This window comes from Neofelis nebulosa, chromosome 13 (genome assembly GCF_028018385.1).
Source record: "Neofelis nebulosa isolate mNeoNeb1 chromosome 13, mNeoNeb1.pri, whole genome shotgun sequence".
NCBI classification, from domain to species: Eukaryota; Metazoa; Chordata; class Mammalia; order Carnivora; family Felidae; genus Neofelis; species Neofelis nebulosa.
The window spans coordinates 78,199,828-78,218,225 of record NC_080794.1 but is presented as its reverse complement, the minus strand read 5'-3'; the positions used below and the strand labels follow the sequence as shown (position 1 = coordinate 78,218,225).

At 42.3% G+C, this 18,398-nt stretch overlaps 2 protein-coding genes across 6 annotated transcripts in view; one reads left to right on the top strand and one right to left on the bottom strand.

Moving 5' to 3' along the window:
- ENO4 (enolase 4) overlaps positions 1-6,724 on the bottom strand; it is a 29,536-nt gene extending 22,812 nt beyond the window's left edge. For 2 of the 5 annotated variants that reach the window (XM_058697893.1, XM_058697892.1), the window contains exon 1: positions 6,237-6,718. In XM_058697893.1, the coding sequence (XP_058553876.1) occupies positions 6,237-6,401 (165 nt within the window). In that variant the 5' untranslated portion in view covers positions 6,402-6,718. Of the gene's footprint in view, positions 1-6,236 lie in introns of all 5 variants that reach the window. The other 3 variants (XM_058697894.1, XM_058697895.1, XM_058697891.1) reach the window with 3 other exon arrangements.
- HSPA12A (heat shock protein family A (Hsp70) member 12A) overlaps positions 6,291-18,398 on the top strand; it is a 166,840-nt gene continuing 154,732 nt past the window's right edge. The window contains exon 1 of the mRNA XM_058697886.1: positions 6,291-6,402. Within this exon, the coding sequence (XP_058553869.1) occupies positions 6,400-6,402 (3 nt within the window). The 5' untranslated portion in view covers positions 6,291-6,399. The remainder of the gene's footprint in view (positions 6,403-18,398) is intronic.

Here is an 18,398-nt window from a genome sequence, read left to right as displayed (position 1 = left end):
TTAAGTGTCTCTTGTGGTTCATCTCCCTCTCTGTTTTTACATTATTTTTGCTTCCCTTCCCCTAAGTTCATCTGTTTTGTATCTTGAATTCCACATATGAGTGAAGTCATATATCTGTCTATCTCTGACTGACTTCCCTTAGCACAATACCCTCTAGTTCCATCCATGTTGTTGTAAATGGCAAGATTTCATTCTTTTGATTGCTGCGTAATATTCTATTGTGTACCACAACTTCTTTATCCATTCATTAGTCGATAGACATCTGGGCTCTTTCCGTACTTTGGCTATTGTCAATAATGCTGCTATAAACATTAGGGTACATGCACCCCTTCAAAACAGCACGCCTGTATCCTTTGGATATATACCTAGTACTGCAATTGCTGGGTCATAGGTAATTCTATTTTTAATTTTTTGAGGAAACTCCATACTGTTTTCCAGAGTAGCTGCACCGGTTTGCATTCCCACTAGCAGTGCAAAAGGGTTCCTCTTTCTCTGCATCCTTGCTAATATCTGTTGTTGCCTGAGTTGTTAATTTTAGCTATTCTGACAGGGGTGAGGTAGTATCTCATTGTGGTTTTGATTTGTATTTCCCTGATGATCAGTGGTGTTGAGAATTTTTTCATGTGTTTGTTAGCCATCTGGATGTCTCCTTTGGAAAAGTGTCTATTCATGTCTTTTGCCCATTTCTTCACTGGATTATTTTTTTTGGGGGTGTGTGTGTGTTTTTGATAAGTTCTTTATAGATTTTGAATACAAATCCTTTATCTGTCATTTGCAAATATCTTCTCCCATTCTGTCAGTTGCCTTTTAGTTTTGCTGCTTATTTCCTTCCCTGAGCAGAAGCTTTTTATCTTGATGAGGTCTCAAGAGTTCATTTTTGTTTTTGTTTCCCTTGGCTCTAGAGACATGTCAAGTAAGAAGTTGCTGTGGCCAAGGTCAAAGAGGTTGTTGCCTGTTTTCTCCTCTAGGATTCTGATGGCTTCCTGTTTTGTTTAGGTCTTTCATCCATTTTGAGTTTATTGTTGTGTATGGTATAAGAAAGTGGTCCAGGTTCATTCTTCTGCATGTCACTGTCCAGTTTTCCCAACACCATTTGCTGAAGAGACTATCTTTATTTCATTGGATATTCTTTCCTGCTTTGTCAAAGATTAGTCGGCCATATGTTTGTGGGTCCATTTCTGGGTTTTGTATTCTGTTCCATTGATCTATGTGTCTGTTTTTGTGCCAGTACCATACTGTCTTGATGATTACAGCTTTGTAATACATCCTGAAGTCCGGAATTGTGATGCCTCCAGCTTTGGTTTTCTTTTTCAGGAGTCCGTTGGCTATTTGGGGTCTTTTCTGGTTCCATACAAATTTCGGGATTATTTATTCTAGCTCTGTGAAGAACGTTGGTGTTATTTTGATAGGGATTGCTGTTCTCTTTTAAACTCTCAGCAGAAACTCACATACATTTATTTCTTCTTCTTTTTTTAATAAAGCATGAATTTATTTGCAATCAAAATGAAACATCATTTTAACTTTTAAAAAAGGAAAACAAGTCTTCTATTCTTATACTTAAAAGTCAGTTTTAAATGACATAAACCCACAATATAATTTTAGAAATCAAATAAACTTCCCCATTTCAAAGAACAGTATCTAACAAAATGTAAAACTTTTAAAAGCATTTCCAACATATATTTATAGGTTTGGTTGTTTTTTTAAAAAAAGAATATATCATTGCTTTGGCCACTGTTTTAACTGCTTTACCCAAATTATTTGTGCCTAATAACAACCCTATGGGATCAGTACTATTTTTGCTATCTTCACTCTATACATGAGGAAACTGAGTAGAAAGAGATTAAATGTTTTCCCCACGAGTTCAAAATAACTGTCTGAGCTGAGATTCACGACTAGGCAGGCTGATCCCAGAATCCACGTCAACTGCTATCAAGTGATGGGGGAAAGGGAGAAGGGCACAAAGTCTACTTTGAAATGCATAGCATTTTGGGAAAAAAACTAAGCCCGAGGAATGTGGTGATACACTCCCTATTTTTATGTCAGGAATATGAGGCCCCCGCTAACTTTGGCCATTCCAGATGTGGATAATCTTCTGTCTGCCATGTTGGCTTCCATTTCTCGTTTGGTGATGGTGCCTCAGAGTGAAATATGTACATACATATGAATGTTAAGGGAGGAGAAAAATAAACAAACAAAAACTAACTCAGGATTGGAGTCTTAGCCAAATTAATTCACACTGAAATAAAGAGATTTGTTTTAATTAGATGATTCCAGCTACGCAACGGAGGAGAATAGTTGTTTGAAAATTATTACTTAGTTTCTCCAAAGAGACTCCTTTTGGGAAGCAGACTGTTAGTCAAACATGACACACTTTGGAATTTTTTCACATACGTTTCTTAAAGACCCGTGTCACTCTTTAGCAGGCCCTCACCTATCCTTCTGTCCAAGATACCACAGTCAATTGGTCTCTAGAATGCTGTGATGCAAACAGGAAAACTTCTGTGGGCCAGTTTTTATTCCTCTCAGCAAGGCATCTGATATTTTAGTGGTGAAGACTTCTGCAGAGGCTGTATTTCACTCGCCACCAGTTCACGTGTTCAAAGAGGGTTGTCAGAACCCTAGTAATAGCAGTTTCATTGATGTGGAAAAGCAGAAGCCATTTGGAAGTGATCCAAGAAAGAGGCGGAAGAGAATGAAGCTGAGACCGAAAGCCACTCAAAACGCCTGAGTAAAAAGATACAAGATGGTGTTTCTACACAGAGGAGTAGGAGCTGGGAGAGAAGGAAGAAGGAAAGTGAAGGTACACTCTCCTCAACCTCTTTATCATCAGATTGTATTGGGTTCTTTATCCGCATTCACCGCAGACCAGGCCTCTCATCTTTCGGTTTGAAATCCAATGACCTCAACCTACACGACAGGTCATCTAATACCCATCAGCGACGTGCCAGCTCGCAGGTGGGGCCCCAGCACTGCTAAAGCGAAAGTCAGTTTTCAAGCCATCCGTATATTTTAAGGACTGTGGTTTGGATGTTACAAAGTAGGTGCCTAAATGAATTGAGACAGAATCAGGAGACAAAAATATTATTTAGCTTATCCATTGTGTACTGTAGTGAATTTGATGCAACTAGCAAGGAGCATCCACGACGTATAATGTTATGTCAGGAGGGAAAAGGAACTAACATTCTTAAGTGTTTAATATGTGCCTTGAGGGAGTGATTGTGCCTTATCACTGTGTCACACCACAGTGCCTGGCAGATTTAGGATTCCACAAATTAAATCTTGTATAAACAAATACATGTCAGATACACCCCTGGAAACTTTGTATACATTATGTCATTAAATTCTCAAAACAACTCTGTAAGGGAAATCCTATCATCTCCATTCCACAGATGAGCAAACTGAATTCCAGAGAAATAAATTATACCGGGTAAAATGACCAATGTTTTAATTATTTACTGCTAAGTAACAGACTGCTCCAAAACTTAGTGGCTAAAGCCATTTATTCACCCATGAGTCTACAAATCTGGCCTGGGCTCAATTGGGTAATTCTTTTGGCTGATCTTGCCTGGAGTCTCCTATTCAGACTCAGTCATCTGGAAGCTTGACTGGGTCCAGAGCATCCAAGATGATTCAACTCATGTGTCTAGGGTCTCAACCAGGATGCTTAGAACATCCTAGGGGCTGGCCGGGCATGTCTTTCTTACAGGATATCCTGGAGGTGTTACATCTGTGAGCCTATCTACCTGATCTCTCTCTCCAGCAGGGTAATTGGACTTCCTGGGTACAGCCTCAAAATGGCAGTACTTACCATGTCTTTGTCTGCATCATGCTTGGTGAGGTGCTATTAACCAAAGCAAGTCACATGGCCAAGTCCCAAGTCAGTGTGGGAGAGATTTACATAAGACCAGTCACACTGGTGGTATGGTTCATTGGGGAACATCAATATGATAGTTCTACTAAGTGGCAGGGCTAAGAATCAGATCTGCAATCAGATCAGATGAATCACAAACTCTTTCAATCATGAGTTCTATGGTGAGGGACTAAATAGTATCGTACTGCTATTGCCCACAAGCATCTTCCTCATTGCTTCAATTCCTCTAGTCTAGAACAGAAGCAGAGAAGAAATGGCATTGGAGCTGAACATTGGGGAATATGTAGTATTTCCACTGGCAGACGAGAAGAAGTCAAGGGAAGACACTTCAGGTAGAGGGAACAGGAGAAGCCAAGGGGAGGGAAGTGAGGAACGTTAGGCTTCAGGGAATAGTAAGGAGCCACAGGGGGTTTCTGAGCAAGAGACTGTTGGTCAGATTTAAGATTAGGAACGCTGCTCTGGGGGCACCTGGCTGGCTCAGTTGGTGAAGTGTGCGACTCTTGATCTTGGGGTTGTGAGTTTGAGCCCCACGTTGGGTGTAGAGATTACTTAAAAATTAAAAAAAAAAAACTTTTTTTTTTTTTTTTTAAAGGAGCATTGCTTTGGCAGCACGATTAGGGTTGAACTCAATAGAGGGAGAGACTAGATGAAAATAAGGATGGCCAAAACCAGGGCAGCAGCAAAAAAAACCATTATCTTTTTGCCAGTCCAATTCTTGAACTTGCTTCAAAGTCCAAGCCCAAATTTTCTTGGATTCTACAGCCTACAGGGATCTTCCCTAACCTTGAATTCCTTTGATAGGCATGCAGTGATGTGTTGCTCAGTCTAGCACACAATCATGTATCACCTTATCTAGTACTCCAGTTATTTTATGTATCAGTGGCTTTTATCCATAACCAAGGTATAAGCTCCCAGAGAGCCATACAAACTGAAGTCCTGGCTGCCTAGTAGACTGGGAAGAACATTAACACCGAGGAACCAGAGTCCAAATCTCCAGTCTTAACGTTTGCACCAAGTAGCTGTGAGACAAGAGCTTGGTGTCTTTGTGAAATGAAGAAGTTAGACTAGTTAACTTCCAAGAATTCCTCTAGCAAGAGACAGTGGAAAGAGAATGGAATTCAGAGTCGCATTCGTTCATTTGTGTCACGTTAGTGCTTGAGTGTCCACTATTTCCATGGAATCGCGAGGTACAAGGGACACAAACCTGGTCTGATTCGTCACTGTCATTCACTGTGTCCCTTGGGAAAATCATCTAAATTCACTGGGGGCCACAGTTTCCTTATTTGTAAAACGAAATCACAATTTTTACCTCCTAGTGGTCCTCAAGATTAAGCGACAAATCACATAGCACAAAGAGCTCGGCACTGCCCTCCCCCAACATACAGCTTTCACTTGTAGGCCACGATTGAGTAAAATAAACATTCATGGAACATCCTCCATACCAACTGCCTCGACAAGATGTTGTTTTGAACCCTGTAAACACACTGTGCTTCTTTATTGCATTTACATACTCTGCTGTCATATTGCCTCACCTTAGTGCAAACTCCTATCAGTTCCAACCACACTGCCTTCCAGAAGGTAGCTGGCTAGTACTTAACGGATCTAGAAGTGAGAAAACGCTTGTTTCAACTGCTCATTGCTTAAGCCTAAGGTACATGCCTGATCTTGTGCTGGGCATAGGGACTAGGGAGGTGGTAGGAAAAGGCCCCTGCTTTCCATGGAGCTCAAAAGCCTATGGAGGGTCTCATTACGGACAGGAAATGATTTAGGAACACTCAAGGACAATCAGTCCAGGTGAAGCGGGCAAGACTGATGTGAATTCGGAGTTTGGGTAGGAGCTGGTCAGATGGGGTCGGGCATCCAGGAAGAGGGCACCCTGCAAGGTACATACGCTTGAAATCAGAGTGCGACTGGGCAGTAATGAGGAGCGGGCTGGGCATGAGGCCACGGGGTAGGCTGAGGCCAAGCTGTGGCAAACGCCAGGGAGCTCACCCGTGGTCAAACGGAGGCCGCTGCAGGCTGCAAGCTGAGCTATGCGGTGTTAAGGTCTGTGTTTAAAGAGAACTGGCACCCGCGCAGGGCGGCTCAGAAGCCTGCCGGGCCCGAGCTGTCGCCTCAGCCACGAATGCGCCTACACCGCGCTTTCCTCTAACTGCTTCCTGTCCACCACTTTCTCGAGATTCCTCCTGCCCAGGTTTCCGCACCGCTTCTTCCTTCGGGGTCGCCTCCCCGCACGGCCACGGTCCTCAAGCCCGTGGCGGCGGCGCGCGTGCGCGACTCTGCGGCGCAGGCGCACGGCGTTGCCGCAGCGCGGGGCGGGGGGAGAGGGGCTGGAGGGAAGAGGGTGTTAGTCCCAGGTCCCTACCAGGTGCCCGTAGACGTCGGCAGGCTGGAGGTAGAAGGTGGAGTTGAGCAGCTCTTCCAGCCTGCGCGGGACGTCGTTCTCCCGGTAGTACTCCATCGCCTGCTGCTTCAGCTTCTGCAGCTCCCTAGTGGTCCCACAGCTGCGGCCGCCGCCTTCTTCCCCCATGGTAGGAGATTTGAGGCTACAGCTGGGGTTAGCCTAGGGGCCCGCGAGCGTCCTGTCCGTCGCTAGGCAACGCAATGAGAATTCCCGACCCCAGATCTCGCGTGGCTTCTCGCCCGGGTTCTTGCCGCGGTCTTAGGTGCGCATGGCTCCTCCCGTGCTCCTCCCTCCTCTTCCTGAGGGATTGGGCCTGGGGCTAGGGCTCCTCCACTCCTGACGCTCGCGCAGTGGCGGCGTCGTTTCCCACCCCTTTCCCTGACACTTTTCCTGATGGGGAAAGAGTTCACGATTTCTGCGGAGGCGTGGGAGCGTTAGTCCCGGCCTCCAGCGGGGGACCGGAGCCTCGGATGGCGCGCTCTGGGCACCGGGCCTTCTTGCTTACCCGCCCTCCCCCCGCGCACACTCCCTCGTCGAGCTCCTGGGCGAGCTCCTCCGGGTGGCGCGGGCACACCTTGCCAGCCCACTCCTGGGGACGGATATATCCTCGCTGGCCCGTGGAGGTGCCAGGAATTCATTCATTCGCCCGTATTTAGCCGCCGGTCCCGAGGCCAGCAGCGTGCTGGCCGGGCACACTGGTGCGCAGGAGAGAACCGGATACGCGATCCCACCCCCTGCCCCCCTGCCCCTCCGCTGGGAAATGAGTGGGGTGAAATCACTGGAAGGGAAAACCAGTGTGGGCCGAAAAAAATCGGGGTGAACCCCGAATGGTTATGGCTTGGACAGGCCTAGGGGTGGGGAACGATACAGGCAAAACTTGAGAAGGAAAGTGGGACTGTAAGACTGGCACTGGGTCATATACCTTCTCCAGTACCTTCAGAGGCTGCCTCAGTCCTGCCCTTTTAAATCCAACTGCCTGCTTGGCTTCCTTACACCTGCCGGGTGTCAGTGCAATTATAGAACTTCTTGTGCTTCTGCTCTAGGTACTTAGGCGGGAGTGGGCCGACACGGGCAGGTGTTCTTGTTCTGCTCTTACCTGTAAGTGTTCCTGACTTAAGTAGATCACTTAAAACATCTCTGTTGTATTTGGCTTTTCTGGAAAACAGTCCGGTCTATTCTGCCTGATTCACAAGTCCCTTAGGATAAAATGAGAAAGTGAGTGAGAAAATACTTTCAAATAAGATATTTTTCAATAGAGGCAGGTAGATGTATAAAAATATGTGACTCTATAAAACTGATACAGAAACCCAGACATGTACCTCCTTCTGAGCTCCCTCAGTGTTGTCTCCAAATCTCTGATGGAACATCTCACTTTCTGGGATGTGACATCATCATGGGCCTGCCTTATCCTCCTTGCTAGGTGGAAATCCCTTCATGGTAGGAGCCCGGTCTGAGTACTCTTCACATGCCCCTCAGAGCCCGGGCCTGCAGGGACAGAGCGTGTGCTCTGCTGAATAGGTGTTGAATGAACCTTTATACGAAATAAGCCCGTGCTCTTGCTGCTGGTGTTTCCGTCCCACCCGTGCGCCTCTCCTCCTATCCCCATGGATGGAAGGCACCCCTTTCTCTGGGACGCCCATCCTTCAGTGCCTGGCTGACTCCCACATCTGCAGAGACGTGGTGCTCCACATCAGCTCTCCTCGCTCAGCCCTCCCTTCTGAACTCCTTTCCCACTTGAAGTCTGGGCCACAAAGCTCAGCCTTCAGGGATGTCTTGACTCATTTGACACTTAAATGGAAGGTTGGAAGTGCCCTGGGCTGGGACCGCCATCTTTTGGAGTCCCCTCTGTAACCCACCAGCCTCTAGATTCCATGAGGACAGAGACTTGGTCTGTCTTGTTCACCATGGTGTCCCCAGTACCTTACTTTACAGATCTTTGCTCAGTAAATAGGTGTTGAGTGAATGAGTGGATTTTACATATAATAAATGCCTAATAAATACTTAAAATGTTTTGGAGTTGAGTGAATAATGCATACACTAGGCTGGCTAGAGCAAAGGATTGTTTTCAGTAATAAAGAGACATCAGGATAGAAAAGTAGCATGGGCAGGATGGAAATGGTGTTTTAGGAAGTTAGCTGGCAGCAATGGGTAAGCTTGGAGGGTGTTAGTTGTGCAGAAAGCAGGAGACACAGGTAGAAAATGATGCAGATGTGAGGGCCTAAAGCCCACTGATGGCACTGGCAAGAGGTGGATGACAGAGTTCATAGGAAGAAGGATGGGAATCATGGTGAGTGACTGGATGTGGGATTGGGGGACCAAAGATTATGCCTTTGAGGATGGCTCCTAGAGTTCTGTTACAGTTGATAGACATGGGGTGGATGAGTGAGTGATGTGGTTTTGATGGAAGGAATAGGAATGTATCTGGTTTTAGACGTGTGGAGCTTGTGGAGCATTGGTATCAGAGAGAAGGGAAGACTGACAATATGAAGATCACCCATCCACATGGCACTTAAAGTTGAAATAAGGATAGACGAATCTTCTGGAGGGAAAAGGGGAAAAATCCTATAGAAGCAAGGACCTAAATATTGGGGAAGAAATATATTTAGGACATAGGAGGAGGATAAGGTGCTCTAAGAGGCAGTGAGCCAAAAAAGAAAAAAAAAAAAAAAGCTTAGGGAAGAAAGAAAACAATCTAAATCATGGAGTTTAAGACAGAGAGTTTTTGGAATGTGCCAGATGTGCATGTGTACATATGCATAAGAATAAATTCTGAAAGAATATACATTGGCATATTAAGTGTATTGTCTTTGGGTAATGGGATCATTGGGAATGTTAATTTTCTTTATTAGTAGTATCTGATTTTTCTAAAATGAATGTACTACTTGTATACCTTCGAAAAATTACATTAAGATATTTGAAAGACTAATATTAAGTCAAATTAAAGACTGAAATTAAAGGAGAATGAAAGACTGAAAAGATATTAGGGAGTCAGTTGTTCCTTTATAGAATCTTGCCATCCTCTTAAAAATAAAACTACAGGTAGGCTAAATAAATAGCTAAAACTACCACCCCTGTTAACTTCTGTCATTCACTCAATCAATAAATATTTATTGAACGCCTACCATGTGGCAGAGACTAGACACGAGGAAAACAGCAGTGAACAAAATAGGTAACGTTTCTTCCCTTCACGGCACTTAAGTTCTCGTGGGCCTTGATCCTAGCACTTACATCCTGCTGAGCCATCAGGACAATAAACTGCATTAAGAGACGTGAAAGCATTTTGAAAAGTTGGTATGCTAGGCGTTTATTAACATTCTATTAGTGTTGACAGATCCAGAGTAAATAAAATGACTATTCATGAATATTCCAATTTTCTGATTTTTTATAGATGTTAGAAGTACTGGGGTTTTAGCTGTAAACTACATTCATGTGTATGCGTATTGTATACATACTTATCACATTCCTTGTTTTAGTACCTTGGTAACCATATTTCCATTTCATATTGAGACTAAATGTCCAAGGGCACTCAGAGAACATCAGAGCTTGAAAGGCATTGGGTGCAGCTAACTCTAAGGGTAAAAACAGGGGAGTTGAAAGGAGGAAAAGAAGGGAAGGAAAGGGAAAGGAAAGACTCAGGAGATAAGGAAAATTCTGGAAGATATCCAGGGACAGAGGGTAGGATTATACCCTCTTCCTTTAGAGAGAGGACACCGCCATGACTGTTGACATCCCACAGATGGGGTGCCCGCAGTGGATGGATGTGGTTAGGGGACAAGGGACATTTGGGAATTAGAAGACAGATTGGAATCCCAGCTGTCCCCAAGATCTAGACCTCATCAATAAAACGAGTGGCTGGTCTAGATCAGTGTTGCCTAAACTTTTTGAGTATGAAGACTCCTTTTTAACAACCGAAAAAATGGAAGAAACTAACCCCCCCCCCCACCCCATGTAACAGTGGTTATATACAGTGACTATGAATTCAATAGTATGTCTGGAGCATATGTGTTTCATTCACATAACCTCCATACATGTGACAAAGAATACATTTATAGGCAAGCTGCTCTCCAGGTCGGGCATGTGTCTGGTGCATATTTGGAATTGTGAGCTCTTTGCCTATAGTATGGGGGCTTCTCGGGGACCTTGACTGAGAGCCATTGAATCAGGTCTCTTCATCTTAGACGTCTCCTATTTTGTAGCTTTGATTCAAGATAAAATATCAGGGCATACCAGTCTAGTCCTATCTGCTAAATGAAGACCCTTCATGGAGGAGATTAATCATGCTTCAGTCTGCATTTGAAAAAGAATTTCTAAGCTATGTCAGACATTTCCTAAATGAATGAGGATAAAGAAAAACATATTTGTTCATTTCCCCCTAATCCTTTCTAACACCTTTCTATAAATTGGAACTTGTTTGCCATGACTTTCATGTTCAGAAGTGATTATTTAGGTGTTATTTTGGGGTTGCTATCAAGTGCCTGTTAATTCTTGCCTGCATTTGCCATCTGTGTTGAATATCATTTTTCATAGGGAACTAATGAACATGATTGCAGGTGTCTTTAATCTTTAGAATCCTAGAAACTGGAGAGAGAATAGATGGAAATGTTGCCTTTTCCCCATCTAAAGATGGGAGTGATAATGTTACCCCTCCTGGCCCAGTTGTCAGGAATGAGGGTTGCCAAGCTAACTGCAATATAAATAGCTGTAAATTAAATGCGAAGGAATAAAAGTAGGAATGATTAGACTAGTAATAAAATGTTTTTGTAATTTGATTTTTTTCACTACCAATGTCTCCTGGCAATAGTCATTACCTCTGGGCTAGTAATAGCAACAAAAACCCAGGCAGCAACTACCATTGATGAGAACTTTTTTTTTTTTTTTTTTAATTTTTTTTTTCAACGTTTTTTTTTTTTTTTTTTTTTTTTTTTTTGGGACAGAGAGAGACAGAGCATGAACGGGGGAGGGGCAGAGAGAGAGGGAGACACAGAATCGGAAACAGGCTCCAGGCTCCGAGCCATCAGCCCAGAGCCTGACGCGGGGCTCAAACTCGCGGACCGCGAGATCGTGACCTGGCTGAAGTCGGACGCTTAACCGACTGTGCCACCCAGGCGCCCCGATGGAGAACTTTTATATGCCTGAGGTTTTCCTTACATCATCCCATTGAATTCTGCAACACAACCACAAGAGGTAAGGGGTTGGCCCAAGGTGATACAGTAAGCAAATAGTGGAGATGGAATTTGAACCAGCTGACCCCAGTGCCCATGCATTTCCCGCTGCGCTCTGCTGCCTCTCAAATCTAGAACTCTCAGTAGTTAGATTCCGCGGTCTCATGTCATCGATTGTTATGCTCTTGGCCATCCTTTCTAGATAAGCCAGTTGAGCTGCTCACATTGAGGGCGTGGAGAAAGGAGTCTGGGGAAATGGTGTTAATCTCTTGATCACTGGCTCTCAATCTGAGCTGCATATTAGAATCATGTGGGGATTCTACCAAATTCAGGTAACATCTGAATACTGTTAGAATCGAAGCCCCTTGAGGAAGAGGGGTATCTATTCTCTGCTGTAGTATTAAAAAACACTGATGGGGGCGCCTGGGTGGCTTGGTCCGTTAAGCGTCCGACTTCGGCTCAGGTCATGATCTCACGGTCCGTGAGTTCGAGCCCCGCGTCGGGCTCTGTGCTGACAGCTCAGAGCCTGGAGCCTGTTTCGGATTCTGTGTCTCCCTCTCTCTCTGCTCATCCCCTGTTCATGGTCTGTCTCTCTCTGTCTCAAAAATAATAAAATAAAAAATGTTAAAAAAAATTAAAAAAAAAAACAAAAAGACACTGATGCCTAGGCCCTACCCCAGACTTATTAAATTAGAATCTCCAGGAGTGGGGCCCACACAGAGGAATTTTTTTTATATGGGATATTAATGTGCAGCTAAGGTTGAGAACCTCTGCCCTAAAATATTTCTTCAGGGATCATGTTAGAAAGAGAATGGGTAAAGCTTCACCCAGGGAAAATTGGATAGTGGATACAGCCAAGAAGGCCTAGAAGTGTTGGGCCTTGGAACCAGACCACACGTGTCAGAGTCCGGTTCTTCCAGTTCCCAGCTGTGTGTCCTTGTACAAGATACTTAACCTCTCTGAGCCCATTTCCTCATCAACTAATATTTTCAATTTCATAGGATTGCTATGAGATTAAATTGGAAAATCCGTGGAACCTTCTTCCCACCATGCCCAATACATAGTAAATGATGTCATTATTGCCCAAGAAATTAAGGAGAAGGAAAATAACATTTTTAGCAGTTTTACTATATTTGTCTGAAAACCTTTATTTGACTTTGTACAGGAATTCAGGTGGAATTGCATTAAATGATAAGGGGAACCCCCCTCTTAAAACAATATTAATGACATTTTGAGATAATCAGACCTCCTGGTAATCTATCGCTTTTGTTTTAACCTTTACCATTTGTGCAAAATTATAGAGTTGATGTGTTATTTCTCTCTTGTTTCCCAAATAAAGCAGAAAGCTGGAGCCACGGTGCTTGCAATGTGAGTGTTCAAAGCTGGCATCCTGTCAAAGACTGTATTAGATTCAGCCTTCCGGTCATTTGTTCAGAGGGCTTTGACACTGAAGACCAAAAGATACTGTTGGAGATGTTATTGCTGGCAGTTTAATTGGTATTTTTCAGGATATAGACACACAATTTCTATATAGGAAGAATTAAATTGGAAGTAGGGCAATTATCCAGTGAGTTTAGACAGTAAAAAGAAAGAGAAAAAATGAGGCAAAAGAAACTCTTCAAGTAAGCTGTTTTGCCATTTTAAGGTAGATACTTTTTTAACTTTGTAGAAATAGATACAACTTCAGAGTATTTCTGTGACACAATTAAGGGGCTAATAAAGCAAAATGAATACATATAAAATATTCTGCAAAGGCCAGGTTTTCTAATTTGTACTTCTTCTCTTAATATAAAAGTAGCAACATAAATATAGTAATTGCATTTACTTTGAATGAAGAAAATGTTAAGCATCTTTCCCACATAGGGGGCAGCAAAGAAGAAAGAGAGGAGAAATCCCAGTTAAGAGGACCAGTTAGATGTTTTCTCTAGTTATGTCTGAAAATGTTTTCTCTGTAACAGCTGCAGACATTGATCTGGTCTGTTTCCTAGCCTCTGAGAGTCGTGTGTCCACCTATTTTGTTACTGTGCTTGAGTGAGAGCCAGTAAATTGTTTGACTTTTGTAATTAAACTTAAGAACTTGATTGAAGGGGATTTTAGCTTCCCTGAAAATGTACTTTAAGTTAATCTGCTTAAGAGGAATTATCTATTTCTTATTAGCAAAATCAAAACACTCTATGCCTTTATAACTGATGATTTCTACTGGCCTGGTCATGAATCTCATGGTAACGTTAAGTTGTCAAATATTATTTGGGGGGTTTAAAAAATTCAGTTGTCAAAAGTTTAGGACTTGATTCTTGCCATTTTTTTATTGGCAAAATGAAGGGTCATCGGTGGTGTTTGCTCTTTTTCTAACTTGATTTACCTTTTGTTGTTTGTTTCATTTAAGACATTTGAAACTTTGTGTTCCTTGACTATTTTTAAAAATTGTAGTCATAGATGCAGATGAGAATGTTTCTTTCGGGGGAGTAAATTTGGAGAGGAAGTTCCCAGGCGTTTTTAGCAAATAAAATCATCTTAGGCAAATTTCTCAGTACTGATTTGATTTAATTGCATCTTTTTTACATATGACAATCATTTATAAGTATCATTGGAGCCCTACACAGTTCCAGAATTATTTAAGGTGACATTTGTGACTGAATCTCTAATGCCAATCTAATGTGTTAGATTAAATTTCTGTACAATTAAAAAATACACAGAATTGTATGTTAGCAAGGAATAATGGGTCCTGTTTTTAACTAAATACCATTATTATATTTTGTGTTTGGGCATCCAAAATCTTAGGTAGATATTGTAGAAATAAGAGCAGTAATGGTCAGAATTCGCTTCTCAGAAGAATAATGTTTCCATTAATACTTAAGGAGAGATCTGGTCAGGATGAAAGACTAAAATGTTATTTCTGAAATGGAATTACTTTTAATATGTTGTTAATGATGCCTGCCTTCTGCTTGGGCTACAGTCAGCATGACCACATTTAAATGCTGTAGTTTGGAGAGAGGAAGGGAAAGGAAAGTCGGAGAGAATTTAAGACAGTCGTGTTCAGACAGGAATAAAGAATGATCGGTATTAAGATGGTTTTGTGTGCGAGCACTTTCACTAGAAATAAATAGTTGAGGCAAACTGAGGTGGGAAGAGAAGCATCTGGGTGCCTGCCCTGGTCTCCACTTCTTTTTGTGTGCACAGAGATACAGCCAAGTGAAGCCACAGGGGTAACCGAAGGTCCGCCCTCTGCCACTGCCCTTTCGGGAACTGGCCAGACTCCTTAAAGGAGCTGAGCGGCCCTTGTTCAACAGCTGCTGTTAGACTGTTGTAAAAATTGGAGTTGGTTTGTGAACAACCAGGTGATTTAAAATATCCCCGAGCCATCCTAGGTAACCTTCTTCCCCAAAGTTCATGGCCAAATATTTGCACTCATAATAATTACACAAATATTGCCTTGGAATCTTTATGGGAATTTGAAAAGAGAGGAGACCATGTAACAAACTCATGAGGCGGAGCATTTTATAGCAAAGAGTGTCTCAGTTAACCTCCGTTAGGTATCTGTGCCTTCTAAAGAATTTTTCTCCTTCTGCAGTATTAAAAGTAGAGTTCCTGTAAAATTATTCTATGCCCACACTTGTTGGAATGTTTATTAACGTGCGTATCTGACCTAAACTTTGGTTTCCTAATCATTAAATGCTTTCTTTTTTCTTGCTAGCCAAGCTGACAGTATATAAGGGGAAAGTAAGGCCTGTGTGCTGATTTTAAGAATACAAAATCAAAGACTGTCTTTTACAGGGCAAGAATCAAAGACTATGTTTTGTAGAGTGAGAACAAAAACAACTTTTAAAGTATGATATTTGAAATAACTAAAATGTGTGTTTATCAATTTAAATGCTTTAGAATAGATGTTGTCCTATGTATGGTTATTTATTACTTTATTGAAAATCTAGGCATTGTGAATTCTTAACTAAGACCACTGGAAAAAAAAATCTGTTCAGTTTATATATTTTTTTGTATATTTCTTATAAACCTATTGTTGGAAAACAGTTGTCTTTTCTTGAGATAATTATAAATCTGCAAAAGCAGGAAATGTAATCAAAATGAAGAATTCAAAATTTCAAGATCTTTTTAATTTGTATTTGCAATAGACTTTATTTCCAAGTATTATTTGTTATATGAGAATAGAAGGAATCACCAACTATTTTTTTTTAACTAAAAATAATCATTTTTACCTTCCCTTGTATGTATTATCTACATTTGATTTGAACTCACTAGGGGCATGCCTTGAACCTTTCCTATTCTTTCCAAGCCCTAGTGCTAAGAAACACACACACACACACACACACACACACACACACACACACACACTTGTATCCTCTAGGGTGAAGGCTTAACTGCCACATCAGGTCCAGCTCCTGTGATTATGGCATTTATGAGCAACTCACCTTGCTCTCCAAATTTGGACTTCAGGAGATACACCTCATGCCAGCCTAGCTCCTCTATTTTTCACAAGATATGCAGGTAAAAATGTAGGGTTTTTAATGGTCGGCATCTCCCAACTAGTCCTTTGGGCCAGGCATACTTGTTGACTACTCAAGTGCATCTTGCCCAGTTGGATACTTTAAAATAAGCTGAACTCTGGAAGGGGGCTGTGATCCCGTGTCACACAAACTGGAGAGAGAAACAGGATGGTAACACTTCTTTGGCTACTGAGTGCTTTCTGACTTTTGAAAGAAAGGAAACTTTGCAGTATGCAATTCTAAGAGAATTGTAAGAAACAAAGTAGAACCAAGCTCCTCGCGGGGGAGGGGAGTGAAGCCTGTGCTTGCCTTAGCTTCCGTGTCGTCTGACTCCGTCACAAATGATGCAGCTGCAATGTTGATTGAGAAGGAGCCCATGCATTCTGCCGAGGGATGAAATACTAAAATCTTTTTCTTCCCTTAGTGAGTGGTTCTATCTTAATTCAGAAGCTATAAAGCAAATTTTAAATTGGTATTATTTTCTAACTGGGAAGTAAGTACAACTTACATCTGGAGTACAAACATTGCAACAGGTACTATTGCCCATGAGCTTGATGTTAACTTTTCGCGTGAGTATAAACGATCTTAACAGCTCTCTGCGTTAAGTGGATATATGTCAGTAGCAAATGTAAACGCGAAATAAAGGGCTCGGGTTGAAATGTCTGTGGCAATGTACAAATCTGATTATGAAGAATGTCAACGATTACCCTAGAGAACAATCACAGTTTAGCCCGGGGTATAATTCTCATCGCTCTGTGTACATTTCATGACTTAGTTGTGCACAGGCACAGGAAATGATGCATTTTAAAATGCATTCTTTTATTTTTAAACACCTGCCCAACATCTTGACAAATCCTTTTTAGTCTGAGGCTCAAACGCATGTAACCCAAGGTTAATTTCTACCTTGTGAAGTCAGGTGGTTTCAAATGTGCTGCAAAGATCCACATGAGCAATAAAATGTGAATCCCCGTTTCGTTATCTCTGAACTTTGGAATTCTATTCAGACCTCTTGCATCATGTGCAAATATATGAGAGGGGAGGATACAAAAGTGAAACCAGTCCTGTGGCTGTTGTCAGATTTGACATTCGTCTCACGGAGGATGGATGTGCTTGCTTGACTTGCTTTTCTCTTCTTCACATGTTCTTTTCCCCCCCTCCAGAAATGTGGAGAATACTCTGGGGGTTCATGTGGAGGACACCGGCCACCACCTTCCCATACCCCCCACCACGAGGGCCACCTTCCCTGCATTCCTGCTTCCTGAGCCATCTTTTGCAAGGGGGCTTGGGACTCTAGCCCCACAGTCCAGGCTCTCCTACTAGGAGCATGGCTGCAGGGACTTCACTCACCCTGCCCTTACTCTGTCTTGACCGCCTGTCCCATAGGCAAAGCTGTTAGAAATAACCATGTGGTCATATTTGCTGGTTATTTGTTTCCATTACAGGAATCATCATAATAGATAAGAAAATCATAGAGCCAGCAAAACTTTTGGGCCATTTAGTTCCATGCCTTCATTTTACACACACACACCCCACCCCCCCCCCCCCACACACACATAGAAAAAAACTAGTTGTTGGTAAAAGGCAGTCAACATAATTCTTCTATTCAGAAATCAGTTTATTTAATGGGTAATTTTTTTTATTCGCTTCATTATGGATAAAGGAAAGATAGAGTAAAAGATAAAAGCTACTTCTATTATGTGCAGTATGTTTTGGTATCATATGTGTAATTGCCCCAACTGAATATCAGACATATTCTGACAATATTAGAAGATGTAATTCTTAAAGCTCTTTGGAGAAGGATCTAAAATCCCAAATTCCTAAATTCCAAGAAGAAAGTGTTTCACTATTTACAGTAATGGAACTTGTAGCCTGATCTTTGAGGGGGTTAGCTGTAAAAATTCTGCAGCTTTCTTCAGATGTATAATTTTAAATGTCCTTTTTTTTTTTTTTTTTTTTGGAGCTGCCTTCTCTGTACTCGAGTTTGTCAAGTAAGCAGGCAGATGTTTTTGCCTTTTTATAAAGTACAGTAATAAGCATGTCTACTGCCCTTACTTCATCAGCTTCAAAACCTATTCACGGCTCATCTGGTTGGAAGATGATTCACCTGAAGCTTTGTTCCCGAATTAGTAATGCGGCAGCATCTCATTTAGCAAGTGGTGCTTCCCACCACTTAGGGCGAAGAAAGTTTCTCTCTCTCATTCAGATACAGACTCAGGCTTTCACCTGTCAGAGAAAATGAAACCGTCACTAACCACTGTTTATTTTGCTGGCAGGTTCATGCCTACGACAAAGCGATTTTTCTCCAGGTGAATTACTCCCCACATTGGCGTGGCAGTGACTAATAAAGTATTTATCAAAACTCAGGCGTGTGGTCCCCGTTCCCACAGTGTGTCACTGCTGCCGCCAAGTGACAGGTCTGAAAAAAAATCAGCAAATCTTAGACAATTAGAGCATCGATCCCA